The following is a 17,680-nucleotide window of genomic DNA, read 5'->3' as shown; positions in this document are numbered from 1 at the left end:
GGAGGGTCGTCACGGCGGCGATCGCGATCCTCACGCTTGTGGGGACGCGGTTTGTTGCGGCCTGAGGAGGGCTTCGAAGAGTCCTGTGGGGCGTCCCTGACCTGACGGGGCTTGGAGCTGGGGCGGTCGCCCGGTTTCCCGGGCGGACGCTGAGGCTGGCGTGGAGGTTGGCGTGGCGGAGGCTGATGTTTAGGCGGCTGCTGAATGTCCCTGAAGGCGTCAACCTTCTTCTGACTGTCCGCTAGGAGAGTCAAGACCTCCATGTAGCCTTCGAAGAGGCCTCCCGGTAGGATGGGCAGCTTCTAGAGCTTGCCTCTCACCTCGTCTTGCAGGTCAGGTGAAGCGTTGAGCCATCTCTCGCGCTCCTGTAAGATGGAGGACGTCATGGCCCTCCCCACCTGCTGTGTGACAGCACGGTTGAGTACAGACTCATTGTGCAGGCGGCAGATCTCCGCCATCTGCTCTGCGTTGGGAGCATCTCCCACCTGTAGAAGCAGTGCCGTCATGGACCCCTGCAGTAGCGACCCTGCGTTAAAGTGCTTGCCAGCACAGGCAAGGTTGGTAAACGCCCTCTCGTTGAGCAGGGAGGCATCCCTGTCGATCTTGAGGGGTAGAGCAGGGGTCTTGGTCAGCGGGGTGATGCGGGGCGCGTTCGGGTTGAGCAGGAACGCGGCCAGGGTCTTGTCCATGACCGGCATCCCGGACAAAGCCACGGAGGCCATGTGTTCCGTCTCGAGGGACAGGCTTTCACGGTTCCGAGGCATCGGAACGGGTTTCAGCGGTTCTTCCCACTGGGCTGTAAGGAAGGATTTAAAACCCTTAGCTAGGGGGAGGATGGTACGAGGAGTAGGTTCTGGAGTGTCTTCCACCAGACCCTGCCACTCATCGTCCTCATCCACTGTGGGCAGAACCTCCGCCGGCCAGGTGCGGTCGCACCTGATGCATGCCACCTTGTAGATGGTGAGGAGGGAGGACTCATCCATCGGCAGGGGAGGAGCATTGACTGCTCTGGCTTGACCCTGGTTGCCTCCTGGGGCAGCCTGGTCTCCGTCCGTGAAGGTCACACAGAGGGGGGAGGACGCAAGGCGGGCGGACAGGTTGTCTGCACGGTAGTCGTCCTCGTAGCTCTGGGGAGTCATCATCGTACTCATAGGTGGTCTGCTCATAGACGGCTTCATCGAGAACCATGTAATCCGAAGGGGAGCCCTGCTGGCCTGCTGCCGGTGAGGGCCGGGCCTGTCTCACGGTAGGCTGTGGCGCCGCACCAAAGGGGTTAATGAAGGAGGTTGGAGCCCGTTTTTCAGTGGGCTTAGGTACCTTCTTAGCCGGAGCGTAGTCGCGCCCATCCCCCTGGCTCCAGGTGCAGGCTGCTGCTGGTCTGGTGACGGTGGATGTAGGCTTAGGACGAGCCCCTGTATTGGGGCGCTGGGTCAGAGTGGAGAATTGTGTTCTCAGATCAAAGCCCGGGTCGTCCAAGTTGGCATCGCCGTGGGCGATGCGGGCCTCAACCCACTGAAGACGCCTCTGCTTCCGCCGGAAGGAAAGGGGAAGACAGCATGGACAGAAGCCCGGGGCAAGGATGGCCTGGCGAAGATGTTCGGGGCCCAGGCAAAAGGCACAGCTTGTGTGGAGGTCATCTACAGCCAGAAGGTTGGAGCATGACCTGTGGAGACAGACCCTCTGTGGAGTAGCTGCTAGGCTACTAGCCTTGGTGCTAGTGGGGGCTGGGTCCTTGTTAGTATCCATGTCAACTAGAGTGGAGTTTTCACAAACACTCAAGATATCAGAGAAAACAAACCAACCACAGGCTCTTGCTAGTTAGAGTGGAGTTTACACAAAGCACTCAAAAATAGCAGAGAAATTACTAGAACCTGGGTTACTTACGTAACCTAGCAGGGAAAGTACTAGAACCAGAGTTACTCACGTAACTACTAGGACCGTGGTCACTATCCGCGGGTCGTAACGTGGGTCAAGTGGGTTATTGTTTACACTAATAAGCCCAGTGGTGAGGCCTCGTCTTTCGGCGATGGCCTGGTAAAATGAGCTCCGGTTTTTACCGCGGGAGCGTGTAAAAGGCCGGAGGCGGAGAGTAGCTTCGGCGGCGAGTCAACTAACGTCTTTCGGCGGCAAGTCAACAAGGCTAGGCCGCGTCGGCGATGTGTATTCAGCGGCGCGGAGTGTAGCGGCGAGTTAGCTAGCGTCTTCCGGCGTCAAGCTAACAAAGCAGGGCCGCGTCTAAGGCTCGTTGTGTAGGCGAGTGCAAGCTAGCAGGCAACCCTGTCTTACGGCGCGGGAGGAGGCTAACGTTGTGTACTAGCGAGGCTAAGTGGCGTCTCTCGGCGCTGCACCAGCGAGCTAAAACTAGCCGAGGAGGACCGCTAGCTAGAGCTAACGACCAGAGGGAGGAAGCTGGCTTAGCGGGCTAACAACTCAACACTGCACAAGACCTTTGTTACGCTTCTCAGCGGCCGGTCTTTTGCAAGAGACGTGTCGTCGTGAAGAGGGCTACCGGGAGGTTTGCAGAACACTGTGAATCTCTTGGTACAAGCCGATGGCCCGTCTTGGTGAGATACGGTTTCAACAGGTAAAAACAAACAGGTAGCGTGGCTTAACGTGCGTTCAGCAAGCAGAAGACAATCGGAATGACCCGTATGGCATGTTGGGTACGTTATCACCCCGGTGGGAGGGGTGATCATCATGCCATGGGCGGGTAGAAGTCCCGACCAATGAAATTGTTCGTGAAGTATATGGTTTAATTCTGTGTGTTCGTGCCAGAGATGGCACTCCCCATAGGGCGATTCACTGAGTGAAGGAGTTTATAATAACTGTAGCTGAACACCGAGTGCCAACGAGGCGGACAGCGGAAGCCCACATAATACAGTACTTATAGTCACAAACTTTGTTCCCCTTTTCTTATTTCTTCTGTCAATATCTAAGTCCTCTGTGGAGTGCCTCAAAGCTCCATCTTGGGTCCATCATGTTGAATCCTTTAAGTCTCTACTCAAGACTCTGTTTCATCCAAAAGCTAAATTCCCCTTAATGTGGCAGATCTTATCATTGGTTGTGCTTCATGAATTCATTCGAATTCGCTTAAATGTGAGTGTCCGCTTGCGTGCGTGTCAGCTCGGGTGCGTGCCCACTCGGTTGCGTGCGTGCGTGTACCTGGATAGAAGGAGTTCTTGATAGAGGTGGTGATGGTGTTGGACTTCAGGGTGAAGGACGATGGGGACGAGACCGCTGGAAGCAAAAATAACATACAAATGTTATAATTATGTCATTATACTTACATTATAAATACAACTAACAGAATAAAAAAAGTTAAATAAATAACTGTTTATATTTAAACTTGTCACCATAATGATTCCCGTCATGATTTTGTAGTTCAAGAAACACAGGAAGTTGTTCTTCTGCATTTTGTGTCCCAGGAGCATAAAATACATGCCGTCTACATGTTTCATGTTCCTCTACTACTATTGTAGGCTGTAGGGTGCTCGCTAACAAGCCTGGCTCTTTAGCCGACTGGTATATTGTTATGGTATTATATTTGATCATAATTTTGAACAGACAAATCTATCACTGTATACAATCTGTCACAAAAAGTGAGGTTGTTTCTGCTGCTGCCCAAACATGTTGATGTTTAGATAGTAATACAAACGTGTGTGTGTGTGTGTGTGTGTGTGTGTGTGTGTGTGCGTATGTGTGTACTCACTGTGTCCGTTCAGGGTGTGTGTGTGTGTATCCATGAAGGTGATTGGTTCCTGGTCACAGCTGGTTCCTTGCTGGCTGTAGCTCTTGTCCAGGTTGGAAACCATCACTGTCATCTCCTGTCTGGTGGAGCTCAATGCTGCTGCTGTGTCCTTACGCTTCTTAGCTAGTTTACTGCACGCACGCACGCACGCACGCACGCACGCACGCACGCACGCACGCACGCACGCACACACACACACACACACACACACACACACACACACACACACACACACACACACACACACACACACACACACACACACACACACACACACACACACACACACACACACACACACACACGTGCAAGGTATGAAACCAGAAAAATGTCAGCTAAACAAAAAGTTAATTATAACAATCTAGTAATACATGATTCTGTGTGCGTGCGTGCGTGTGTGTGTGTGTACAGTATAGCAGAGGAGATCTGGTGCATAAATGAACCACTTTAATGAAATTAGTACCAAAAGAGTGAACAGAGATCGGACTGAATTAAATTGGCTATGCAGAAGACAGATTGTGTGTGTGTGTGTGTGTGTGTGTGTTATGTGTGTTATGTGTGTGTGTGTGTGTGTGTGTGTGTGTGTGTGTGTGTGTGTGTGTGTGTGTGTGTGTGTGTGTGTGTGTGTGTGTGCGCACCATAGACTGTAAAACAATATGGACAAAGCGTTCCCCGGGTCTAACATGGACGTAAAATGAAGCCTGTTATTCCTGCACTGTAAGTCGCCATCTTTCTAGATCCGTTTTGGCCCAGCTGGCCATTGGCTGGCTCCGTTTTGGCCCAGCTGGCCATTGGCTGGCCCAGACACGAGGCGGGACTTCCCCCCTTCTTCTCCGTTGGTTTTTATTTTGACTCGAGTGGGAGGGGAATCCCGATCATAGACTGTAACGGTAGCCACGCCCCTCAAAACATGCTCGACTTTATGGTAATTCTTTTAATAAATGGGACCATAATTTTCCAAAAAGAATATTATGACATTAGAAATGAGACTAGTGACTGGAAGCAGAAAGTATTCATGACCATGTTTATTAAGGTGATACAGTCTAGGTGAAGTTGGGCCCAAATACATGGACTTCTATGGGGCTATGGGTTTTTCTGGGTCCAATGACAGCGCCACAACAGGCCATTATATGAACTTTCAGGAGTTTCAGGCTTCACAAAATATCTGTCTGACTGCCCCCCTGGTGCGCACGCACGCACATGTGCATGCATGTGTATGCATGTGTATAATTTGGGGTGTAATATTTCCAACTTGTTGGGTTCGAAGTATTTTAATTGGAAAGTTCGGAAGAGAGGAGAGGACAGGAGAGGAGAGGAAAAAGAGGAGAGGAGGAGATAGTGATAGAGTGTAGCAGCTGTAATTTGTACCAAGAGACACAATTATAGCCGTGTGGTGTTTTCGTGTGTGTGTGTGTGTGTGTGTGTGTGTGTGTGTGTGTGTGCGTGCGTGCGTGCGTGCGTGTGTGTGTGTGTGTGTGTGTGCGTGCGTGCAATGGGTGATATTTCAGGCAGATCCAATTAATGCGACAAAGTCAAAGAGAGAGACTGAGAGGGAGAGAGAGAGAGAGAGAGAGAGAGAGAGAGAGAGAGAGAGACTGAGAGGGAGAGAGAGAGAGAGAGAGAGAGAGAGAGAGAGAGAAAGTTTGAGCATAGAGGATAAAAGAGTCATCAGAACCTCAATAGAAGAGAAATTACAAAACAATCCTCATTACCTCCTTTAACTGCCTGCCTGCCTGTCTGCCTGCCTGTCTGCCTGCCTGCCTGTCTGTCTGCCTGTCTGCCTGCCTGCCTGCCTGCCTGCCTGTCTGTCTGTCTGTCTGTCTGGGTATAGCTTCATCATTGTTTAAAGTTCAAGCATATTATCATTCTTCAAGTCTTCATATTTATGATGTTAGTAGCTTTCATTCAATTTCATAAAAGAATAAGTAAATATCTCTGGCATTAATAGACACCTGAAATAGTTTTGACAAATTGTGACATCGCTGTATTGCTGCCGTGTCGTCAAGCTGAAACCTCACACAGCCATTTGAACTATTGATCATTTCGATCTATCACTCACATCAATCAATCTATCGATCAATCTGATCGATTATCGGGGGCACGGTGGCACAGTCGGTAGTGCTGTCGCCTCACAGCTAGGGTTCGATTCCCGCTAGGGCGCTGGGGGCGTGTTCCCTCCTCCGCGTCATCAGTGCCCATACCCGAGGTGGGGTAGGCGAAAGGGCCTTCTGTGTGGAGTTTGTTCTCCCCTCGGGTATAGGTACCCTCACAAAAAACATGCAGTAATCCTGGTCTCTAAACTATCTCCCCCTGGCCAGCCGGGGCGCCTGATGTAGGGGAAAGGAACTGGTCGGAATAACGTGTTCCTTCCACGCGCTACGTCCGGCCGAGGAAATTCCCCCCCGTCAGGTGAAAAGAAGAAGCTTGGACTCCTCATGCATAGACAGAAGCATGAGGTCAGTCCGCTGCATACATTATACCTCATCGTTCATTAAAAAAATTAATGGGACCATAATTAATAATTATTATTAAATAAGTGTGTGTGTGTGTGTGTGTGTGTGTGTGTGTGTGTGTGTGTGCATGCCTGTACGTGTGTGTGTGTGTGTGTGTCAGCAGAAGGGAAAAGTGGAAAAAAGATAATTGTTACAGGTGAGTGATCACCTTTGTAGGTGTCACGCACACACGCACTGCTGAGCTTACCTGCTGTCTGAAACCTGTCTCTGTAATTTGTAAATAATTTGTCTTCCATTTCAGAGACAGAACTGTTATTATAACCATTTAACTAGTTATTAAATATACTGTTTACAATATTAACATTTAACTATAGTGATTAATGAAAACAGATGAACCATTCAAGCCCTGTTTAAGATGTTAGATTTCAACAGTGTCACCAAAAAAAAAGCAGATAGATTTATCAAATAGTGTAAAACAAAAGTAGTAATTTTGTATGAACAAAACAACAATGACTCTGTCCCACTCTCTCTCTCTCTCTGTGTGTGTGTGTGTGTGTGTGTGTGTGTGTGTGTGTGTGTGTGTGTGTGTCTCATTTGTTTATTTAACAAGCAGGGGGGAAAAATAAGTAATTTAAAAAAACGCAAAACACGTTTCCTTCCTGCTGTGACCCCTCTCTTCATCCCTCCATCCCTTCATCCCTCCACAGTTCAGAGGTCAAGGGTCATAGTTCAGAGGTGTTACTTACAGGTAATATGTGTAGGAGTGAGAATTTCTTCGGCTGAGTGTTGGTGGTGGTGGAGGGGGGGGGCAGAATGGAAGGAGGGATGAAATGGGGGGAGAGAAGGAGGGAGAGAAAGAAAGAAAGCAAAAAAAGAAAGAAAGGAGACCACATTAATGTCTCTGACAGAAAATAAATAAATGAAGTTAAATTAACATACAGTTAATGTAATACCCAAGTGATTGGTTGAAAACCGGTGCTGTACAGAGAGTGAGGATGGGCGGGGTTTAGGATGGGCTTGTGACGAGAGAGAGAGAGAGAGAGAGAGAGAGAGAGAGAGAGAGAGAGAGAGCTAGAGAGACAGAGAGATTCTTATTACCGTACTATCCCCAGTTATATGACACATCTACTCTACAGACCTATAGCCGGAAACTCTTGTGTAGGATTGCTATTTTGTATCATTCTTCACAATTCTTTGTTGATGATTCGTGAGCGTGAGCATATACTGTATGTGTGAGCACGGTCATTCACGTGCACACATGCGTTCGTGCGTTTGCGAGTGCGCGTGTGTTACCGTTTCTTCATCAGCAGGATAACTCCGAGGAAGATGATGATTGACAGCAGAACTCCGGCGGTGGCTCCGGCGATCTTCACCGTGTGGTCCGACTGTTTCTCTGGCTCCGCCTCCGGACCGCCGGTCACCGCCCCTGCAAGCAGTGGCGGTTTAAAAAATAGCAGACCTACAAGCTCGTAGTGCGGCACTCGGTGCCGCGCTATGAGCTTGTAGATCTGCTATTTTTCAATAGCTAAAGTATAACATAATTCTTTAAACACCAAAAGGGGTTCCCATTCAGAATGGGTTAACTCAAGTACTTTACTAAGTACTTGAGTACTAACTCAGCCCCTATGCTCATGCTGTAGCTCCAAGATGAGGTCCCACCGGTCCCACCGCGTTTCAGGACCGCCGCATGGTTTCCACAATAGGAACATTTCTTACCTTTTTCTGCACATCGTATCGAAAAAGTAAAGAGCTAAACAAATTACGGGTTGAGACGAGCATTTAAATCGCTTTTCTATAGTCAGCCGATTCTATATTTTTCAAGGAAGTTGTGCGCATTAGCGCCTCCCCTGGTCGAATGTCGACTGAACTGAAGTCAGTTGGAAAATCTAATCCCACATTCGACCAGGGGACACGCTAATGCACACAACTTCCTTGAAAAACATGAAAGCGGCTGATTAAACAATCGATTTAAACCCGTGACTTGGATTTTCTTAATACAGTAAATATAGTTTAGCTCATTATCGGACCTTTACTTTTTGTAAATGTGTAGACTAGGGTAAGAAATGTTCCTAGTGGAAACCATGCGCCGGTTCTGAGGCTAGGACGGTGGGACCTCATCTTGGAGCTACAGAATGAAAGTAGGGACTGAGGTCCCATATGGGGCTAAATTCTAAGGTACTTTTCCACTTTTTCATCACTTAATACTTCTACACTTTGTGTCCGGGTAGCTTTGCTCAGTATGGCTGGGTGCAATAACCGCAATACCGCCATACCGCCGGTATGTAACGCATCGGGTTCATTACCGCGGTTTTTTTATGAAATGTTTTTATTTATTTTATGAAATGAAAAGTGTATCATAATAAACAGTGACGCTCAGTCAGTCTAATCATGCCAGCAACACAACAACACCAGATTCGGCACAAACAAGGATTGATTGATTGATTGATTGATTAAAATATTTATTAACAGTTTGCAGAATTACACTACATTTCAAGCACAACTCAATACAAAGACTGTTAACTGTGAGTGGACACTTGTTTACAAGAGGGTCCACCTAAATTAATTTCACTCCTATGCCACAAAAATGTGGAACGCCCTACCAACTGTCATTAAGATGTAAATCCCTTGACTCCACCCACCCCTTTCCACCCTCACTGTATACGTTTTCCCCCTTTTTACCTCCTTTATGATGATTTCCTGTTTTTGGCTTTATAGAAGTGCATAGTGTACAAAATGATATGATGAATTGAAAATGGTGGACCCTCTTGTAAACAAGTGTAATGCTTTATGGCAGGGGTATTCAATTAGATTAGGCCTCCTATGTGACACAGACCGAGTAGAAAGAAACGTGCCATTTTATCATGACTATTAGTGAGGACCTATTATATGAAGATAGGTTCAAAAGTGGTCCTTTAATGATTACCGTCATTATGGTAATCTCACAATTATTATCGCACACACCATACCTGTAACTTTTATTAGCCCTCTTATTATTCCCCCCCCCGGTAATAACCGCCATACCGGCGGTATGGGGGCCGGCAATAACCGCGGTAATAAAAATCCCATACCGCCCCAGCCCTATTGCTCAGTCGGTAGAACACTCGCCTGTGGACCACTGGGTTCGATCACGGGCAACACCAACCCAATGTATGAGTAGCATGGCTTGGCTGTGGCAATTCCATGGTAAGTACTGGGAGGTGTTGACCTCCCAGAGATCTAGCGCATTGTGAAACGAATATAGACTCCCGCACTCTGACTGATACTGATAATACGCCTCTCCGACTAGACCTACCGTACTTACTTACTTCTTCTACTGCATTACAACTCAGAGGCAACATTTGTACTTTTGCCACCACCACGATTAGCTTCAGTTGCTAGTTACTTTGCAGCATTTAGTGTAAGCTTCACTGTATGCAACACTTGCTAGCATTAGTGTAAGCTTGACTGTACGTAACTCTTGCTAGCATTAGCGTAAGCTCTGCAGTACATACAGTATATGACTCTCACCTTAGCTTGTTGTGGGAAAACATTAGTGATATTAGACCCAAATGCAAAAGTAAAGCAGGAAATTCAGACATTCGAAGCTCATACAAACAAGAGACAAGAGGAAAATCATGACATAAAGTCAAAGTGTGTGTGTGTGTGTGTGTGTGTGTGTGTGTGACACGTGATGTTTCGAGTGCGTAGTATATCAGAAGCAACTGAAAATATTTGTGTCCTTGATAATGTATTTTATAAATGTGGACTCACTCAAAAAAATGTGTGTGTGTGTGTGTGTGTGTGTGTGCTCGTCTGACCTGTCAGCAGTTTGTCTCCAGGAGCAGGAGCGATACGGATGTACGGTGTTGTGAGTTGAGTTGCGATTATAGCAGCTGTCAATCAAATGCATGCAGAGAGACAGACAGACAGACAGAAAGAGAGACAGGCTGTAGCAGTGGTTTATAGTAAAGCAGAAATATTAGTAAGATGTTGCATCACGATGCATCTTCTCATGACCGTAAACGCCTCGTCGCCGTTTGATTGGCTGAGCAGCAGATTGAAACAGGACACACATTGTTCTTCTTTCCCATTCCAACCTGTGCTGCTGAGCCAATCAAACAACGATATGGAACAGGAAATGGACACCTTGCCACCTTCTGGAAACCCAAGACTACAGTTCTGCTGTTTAGTAGTTATTTAGTTCATATTTACAGTCAGAGAAGAACAACACCGTTGAGTTCATACAGAAACAGAGAGAGAGAAAACTATAGAGACAGCGGAGTTAAAGCAGCAGTTCATTGCAACCATCAGACATTAGTATTTATTAGACATTATGGGCTATATCTTGCATCACCCCTTAACCCTTATCCCTAAACTAATTTGCCATTTTTTACTATTTAAAAAAACCTTTTAAAATAGTTCAAATAGCAGATCTACAAACTCACGATGTGATGTCTCGATGTATATCGGCTAGTTGAACTATTTTAAAATGTTTTTCAAAATAGTAAAAAATGGCAAATTAGTTTAGGGATAAGGGATAAGGGTGGCGCAAGATGGAGCCCTATGAGTTGATATTCCTCCAAGTAACTTTAACCATGTGCATGAAACTGTGATATTATACACCTGCTGCTATTTTTATTTACTGTTGATGAGTGACCATGCAGGCCACAATCTGTCATCCACACAGACTGGAATACAAAACAACTCGCCCCTTTACCAACTCGCCTGAACCTAAACCTATTCCTAAACTTAACCCCAGTAAAACAATGCCTAAACCTAACCCTATTCCTAAACTTAACCCCAGTAAAACTATGCCTAACTTATTTATAACCTTATTCTCAGCAAAACAAAATAAAGAATACAAGAACCGCCGCACGGAGCTGTCTGCGTGAGGTCGCCGGTGGAAAAAAGTTGGGGCGAAATGGAATTGGGGCGACCGTACCTGTTACCCACCCACTCTGTCTGGACTTAAGTTACCATCTGCTCCAACCCATAACACTTCTTCAGGGCATCATTTGAAGTGTCAGAGGATGGCACCTACAGTATGTTCACACTTAACCTCAAATTCTGTTATTGTATGCCTATTTTCCCAAACTATGTGTGTATGTGTACGTGCGTGCAAATATTTATCTATTATCTAGATTTTTTTTCCTTTTTTTTTAAATCATTCAAACTGATTTAGGAACAATTTAAAGATGTGATTTTAACTCAAGATCCATAAAAATGGGTCCGTGACCGCATAATGTCTCCGACCCAGTATTTGTGAAGCACTGCCGTGGTTTCCACTGTGGAACAATTAAAGCCACCAGGAAACACAACTACTGTTGAAGGGATTGAAGCTTTAACACAATCAGGAGAACTTTATGAGCCTCATCTGTTTAACATTCACATCACCTCCCGCACCGCAAAGCATTGTGGGTACTTTGACTCAGGGCCAGCCCCTCTGGGACTTGATTGGCTGCTGCAGTGTGAATGACAAGCGCCGAGAGGCCAGACACAGCCAATCAGTATCTGTTGTTGTTAACGACCGACAAATAAAACCTGATTGAATCTGGAAACCAAACTAACTAATTACTGCGCCCGCATGTGTGTGTAGTGTGTGTGTGTGTGTGTGTGTGTGTGTGTGTGTGTGTGTGTGTGTGTGTGTGTGTGTGTGTGTGTGTGTGTGTGTGTGCGCGCGCGCGTGTGCGAGTGTGAGAGCTTGTGTGTGAGAGAGATTGTGCATGTACATCAGTATATGTTTAGTGTGCGTGCATGTTATGTGCAGCAGGGGAGTAAACAATGTTTGTGTGATTTTAGCGTTTAGCCGCTGATGCTAAACGACCCCCTGGAAACCCATAGCAGACTGTCATTAGCCTAGCGGTAGCCTGTAGCACACAGCCTGGAGTTAGCGCACAGCCAGTTAATGAAGAGAACATGACTGCAGTTCAGAGCCAGTTCTAAATAATTGTAATATAATTTTATAAGATGACATTACACTGAAATTAAATGAATAGAGAAGAGGAGATGAGTATAGGCTAGGTGAGAGGAATAGACAAGATGAGAGAAGAAGAGAAGAGAGGAGTAATCAAGGGGAGAGGAGAGAAGAGGAGAGAAGGGGAGAGGCGAGGAGTTCGGGCGAGGAGAGGAATACGGCACCATCTGTTCATTAGTTTGAACAGGTGTACATCGCTAAAACTTAGCCTAGCGCTTAGCTGGCTGGCTGGCTAGCTAGCTAGACACCATCTGTGCTCCATTATTTAGAATGGCTGCACTGCTGCTTGGCAGCTAGCCGCTAGTTTAGCCTCCGGGCTAGTAGCGCTCACCAGAGCCCAGATATCTGGCTGGCTTACAGCTCGATAGCCATTGTACTGTAGCTATTAGGTCACATGGTTCGAACTCGGTTCCAGTAGTGTGTCCTTGAGCAGGTCATTGTGTTTAGTGTTTATTGTTTATTCTTTCTTTGTTACCGTTTATATTTGTAGAAATAAATATGTGAGGAACCAAAATCTTTTTGGAACGAAAAAGCAAAGTAACACCTTCACCAAAGTATCCTTTTGCTTAAACATTAGAGTCCTCCATTGTCATAACGGTGTCTTTCTATGATCTGCTAGAACTGCGATTCCCAGAATTCGGTTTGTAACAAAACCACAGACGTACCGCTCCAAAACTCCAAAACGGTGATACAGGAGTGGCAGAGGATTATATCAGAAATAACGTATGTGGGCCTGGGCCGTGGCTCAGCGGTCCAGGCACCTTGGCCGGTAGTCTGAGTCTGGCAGTGTGCCGAGGGTTCGACTCCCATTCCCGACGGCCTTTACTGCATGTCACCCTCCCATCTCTCTCCCCCATTTCCTGTCATCCTACTGTCTGTCCCTCTATAATAAATATCAAAAAAAGGCGAAAGCCGCAAAAAAACCACAACGTATGTGGAGGTCGGGTGGTGCAATGGTGCCTGCCCACCATCGCCAAGGTGTAACGTGGTGCCTCCGGCTTTGGCGAGCATCTACAGAAGGGGTGCCGACACCTATTTGACTTGAGAGCTACTTTACAAATAACAAGATCTACCCACCGAAAAAACATATCCCAAAAAATATCACATTGCTGAAGATGTTTTACCCGATGGAGCTTTGGAATAGCGGCGTTGTCATTGACATAATTGACAAAAGTACTTGAAATGGATGGGAAATAGAGGAAGAAAATGGAATTGGTAGATTCTTTTTTAATATCACCTTGTAATGCTACTGACGTTTGTGTAAAACACTCTTGAAAACAAAGTATTGTTGCGCCCTACCTGGGCCCTCATCAAACCCTGTACACTCAAGAAAATGTCCCCGCTACCACCCTTAGACCTCCATATACTGTATGGAGCTGACCTGTTCTGACATTCCATATGTTGATCTGCGTGCCAGGTCGCTTCTCGCCCTCAGGTGTCTTACTGGTATTATGGGTTTGAGCTGACAGGCCATTTTGATGTCAATCAATCAAGTCACCTTAATTCAAGTGGCAGATGCCAAAATATTGTATATTTCTATGGGCATGTCACGTGGTCTACCTGCACAGCATTTGTGATCTACTTCTAACCGTATATTCCTACGCTACGGCCTTGGAGCACGGACTGTTGGTATAGGAAGGAATAGGACGAAGGCGCTATGTCCTCACTGGCAGAGTCAGTGAGTCAGGAGGATACAACAGCATTAACATGCATGTGTGTGTGGGGGGAGGAAGTCATTGGCATAATAATGACTAAATAAATAAATTGTCTCACCTTTTGTCGCTACTCGAACACAGTCCAGTTTAGTCTCCTGTTAGAGAATGAAAGGGGGAGAGAGAGAGAGAGAGAGAGAGAGAGGAGGGGGAGAGAGAGAGAGATACTGCCTTGACATTTAAAAACACTGATTAAAATTACTTTTACTTGAAATATCTCAGTGAGACAAGAACACAGACAGACAGACAGACAGACAGACAGACAGGTGTCTCACCCCGTTGGCTGTACTGACAGCCTGGTAATAAATACTGTAGCTTTTATGAGGTCGCAGAGGAACATTCCAGAACCCGCTGTATGTCCTGTTATCACCTGCACACACATGCACGCGCACGCACGCGCGCACACACACACACACACACACACACACACACACACACACACACACACACACACACACACACACACACACACACACACACACACACACACACACACACACACACACACACACACCACACACACACACACACACACACACACACACACACACACACACACACACACACAGTAAGTACACGCATCAATAAAAAAGACACACCAAATAATGTTATACTGTATGTTAAATGTTAACATAGACAGATTTATTATACACTACACTATACACTACTGGAACACAATACAATGCAATAAACTACATTACAGCACAATACTTACAGTAGTCTGTCTGTCTGTCTGAGTGGATTATTATGGCGACGACGATCTAAGATGGACGATCCAGTGCTGTGCTAACAACATAGCTAGCTAACCGGCTAACGTAAGTAGCATTATGGCTTGATCGATCGAATGCACTATAAAAGCGCAATTGCCATCAATCAACGGCAATGGTGGTAAGCGTTAGTATAACAATTAGGCTTCAATTGGCATTAATCAACGGCAATAGCGCTGAAAGTAATAATAATAATAATAATTACCTATGCAGAAAGGGGCGGGGTTGCGTATGTGACTCGGGGGAAGTTCGGCAGTGAAATAATAATGAGAGTTGAGGGACGAGGCGTTCTGGAAGTGAATCGGAACCGGATAACAACGCAAGATCTCTGCATTACCACGAGTCAACCTGCGGGGGCGCTCTTCTTCTACCACCACCTGGTACTTACTGTGGAGAGAGAGAGAGAGAGAGAGAGAGAGAGAGAGAGAGAGAGAGAGATAAGGGGGGACAAGGGGGGAGAGAGAGAGAGAGACAGATAGAAAGAGACAGAGAGAGGTCAGGCAATTTTCAGAAATTAGCTTGATTGATTGTATTCTTATTCATATTGATCATCTGCTGTCTGCAGAGGAGAGGAGAATACTGTGATGCTTGAATAAATAAAGGCTATAAATGAGGTAGACACCTAAACACACACACACACACACACACACACACACACACACACACACACACACACACACACACACACACACACACACACACAGTTCTCTCCATCAATCAGCAGTTTAATTATTCAACTCCAGAAAAAGGTCATCTCGTGTGCATGTATGTGTGTGTGTGCGTGCCTGTGTGTGTGCGCGCTCACACCTGCGTGTGCGCACAACAGTGCGCAAACTAGATGTTTTTAATATCAAACACACAAAGTCAAAATATGGTGAAACAGGATGTAACACTGTAGAGATAATTACCATAATTATGTGGAACGTACCACTAATTACACACCTACACACTCATTAACATGCAGAGCAGTTCACACTCATTTAAATAGCTCATTAGTAGTTCACACACACATGCACGCATGCACGCACACACACATGCACGCACGCACGCATGCACGCACGCACGCATGCACGCACGCATGCACACATGCACACACTGTCAGGATACCAGGAAGCCTGAACCCAAATGCAGAGTCTCAAGACAGTAGATTCAAAATAAACTTATTTATTAAAGCATGAGGCAGTGACAAACAAAACTCAGAAAGTCCAAAAAATGTCCAAATGCTCTAAATGCCAAAATGCTAAAACTTTAGAAGCACAATGCAAAGTACAGAGAACATAGTCCAAAGTCCAAAATCAAACCTTCACAGGATTGGAGCACAAAACAAGGAACCAGGAACAACGGAACATACAGGACTGCTCAGGGAAAAACAACATATGTACTGACAAAGAGTGTAAGCAAGGAGTCCAGTTATATAGGGAGGAGGTTAATGGCAAAGTGTTCACAGGTTTGTAATGGGAAGCACTGCTGGGCTGATGAGGGAGTGTGAGCAGGTGTGTGGCAAGGACTGAGGGTAGGAATGGAGAGTGGGAGTGGCTGACGGGGAGACATGGTCTGCAGACCGTGACACACACACAAAGCCACTGTAACTCACTAATGTACGTACATTAATACTTAATGTACACGTGTGTATACTGTCCCTCACTAATATGATTGTACTTAATGTACAATATGTGTATCCTGTCCCTCACTAATATACGTTTTACACGTACATAATGCATACCTGCACCTCCAATAGTGGAATTTGAAAAGTACAATCAGTGCTGTACTTGAGGTACCGGCTTGAGGTAGTAGCCGCAGTACTACACTGATACTTATTACTGCTACTCCTATTATTACTAATACTGATACTGATAGTAATGCTAGTACTACTTTTGTAGGCTCAATATGCCAGTTTGTCACATTCGATAGATAGTGTGATCTTTTGTGGCCAGATGTAGTTTTCTGGGGTCTAGTAGGACTATAGTAAATATTAAAAAAATAAATTGATATTAAATGTTGAAAAAGAATACATATTTAGTGTAGGACTATGTTCGAACGTCCCCGCGCCCCCCTGTAAAAATAGCTAAAATCGCTAAAATGAGTAAAACAAATAAATAATACTCATCTTTTACTTTCTCTAATAACAACGTAGAACATGAACCTTGGTTGCTAAAAACTAAAGTTGTCCTTTAACGAGAATCCTTCCATCGTTAACGATAGTAATGACACCCAATCCTCCACGCTCACGCACTGAACAAGCATGAAGCCTAGCTCCTTTCCACTTATTAACACTTGCATGCATGCACACATGCACGCACGTATGCACACACACACACAAACACACACAGGTACACGCATGCACACACAGGCACACAGGCACGCACAACACAAGTACACACACCTGCACGCATACGCACAGCATGAACTATCTCTGCGTAATTGTCCAATCACATTCAAAGCACAGCCTGCCACTTAAAACATAGAACGAGAGAGAGAGAGAGAGAGAGAGAGAGAGAGAGAAAGAGAAAGATGGAGGAAGTATTTACGGAAGAAAGGCAGGATGATAAATTGAGATTTGACAGAACGAACAAAACAAAGTCAGGCTTCAGTAGAGATATTCCATACAGTATAAACTGCATGCTGCATGTCTTGGCAGCTTGGCAGTCCTGTGTGTTCCCTATAATATTCCCTGCTTCTCTAAGTGTCTGTCTATTAGGTTGGAGCTGCATCCTGTGTACGCAATGAGGTGTGTCCTGCCTGTCTTCATTCTGGAGAGACCAGGTGTGGTGAGGTGTGTCCTGCCTGTCTTCATTCTGGAGAGACCAGGTGTGGTGAGGTGTGTCCTGCCTGTCTTCATTCTGGAGAGACCAGGTGTGGTGAGGTGTGTCCTGCCTGTCTTCATTCTGGAGAGACCAGGTGTGGTGAGGTGTGTCCTGCCTGTCTTCATTCTGGAGAGACTCGGTGTGGTGAGGTGTGTCCTGCCTGTCTTCATTCTGGAGAGACTCGGTGTGGTGAGGTGTGTCCTGCCTGTCTTCATTCTGGAGAGGTGAGGTGTGGTGAGGTGT

The 17,680-nt window shown here is 46.1% G+C and overlaps 1 protein-coding gene across 1 annotated transcript in view; it reads right to left on the bottom strand.

The window, feature by feature from the left end:
- LOC310868025 (receptor-type tyrosine-protein phosphatase mu-like) overlaps positions 1-17,680 on the bottom strand; it is a 167,688-nt gene that overhangs the window by 33,316 nt on the left and 116,692 nt on the right. The window contains 7 exon segments of the mRNA XM_083778229.1: positions 3,163-3,237; positions 3,710-3,879; positions 6,948-6,980; positions 7,495-7,627; positions 13,928-13,964; positions 14,142-14,236; positions 14,839-15,020. Of these exon segments, the coding sequence (XP_083634355.1) occupies positions 3,163-3,237; positions 3,710-3,879; positions 6,948-6,980; positions 7,495-7,627; positions 13,928-13,964; positions 14,142-14,236; positions 14,839-15,020 (725 nt within the window).

The sequence above is a fragment of the Protomyctophum parallelum genome (genome assembly GCF_964188405.1).
Source record: "Protomyctophum parallelum genome assembly, chromosome: 12".
Taxonomy (NCBI): Eukaryota; Metazoa; Chordata; class Actinopteri; order Myctophiformes; family Myctophidae; genus Protomyctophum; species Protomyctophum parallelum.
This window is presented reverse-complemented; position numbering and strand designations above follow the sequence as displayed.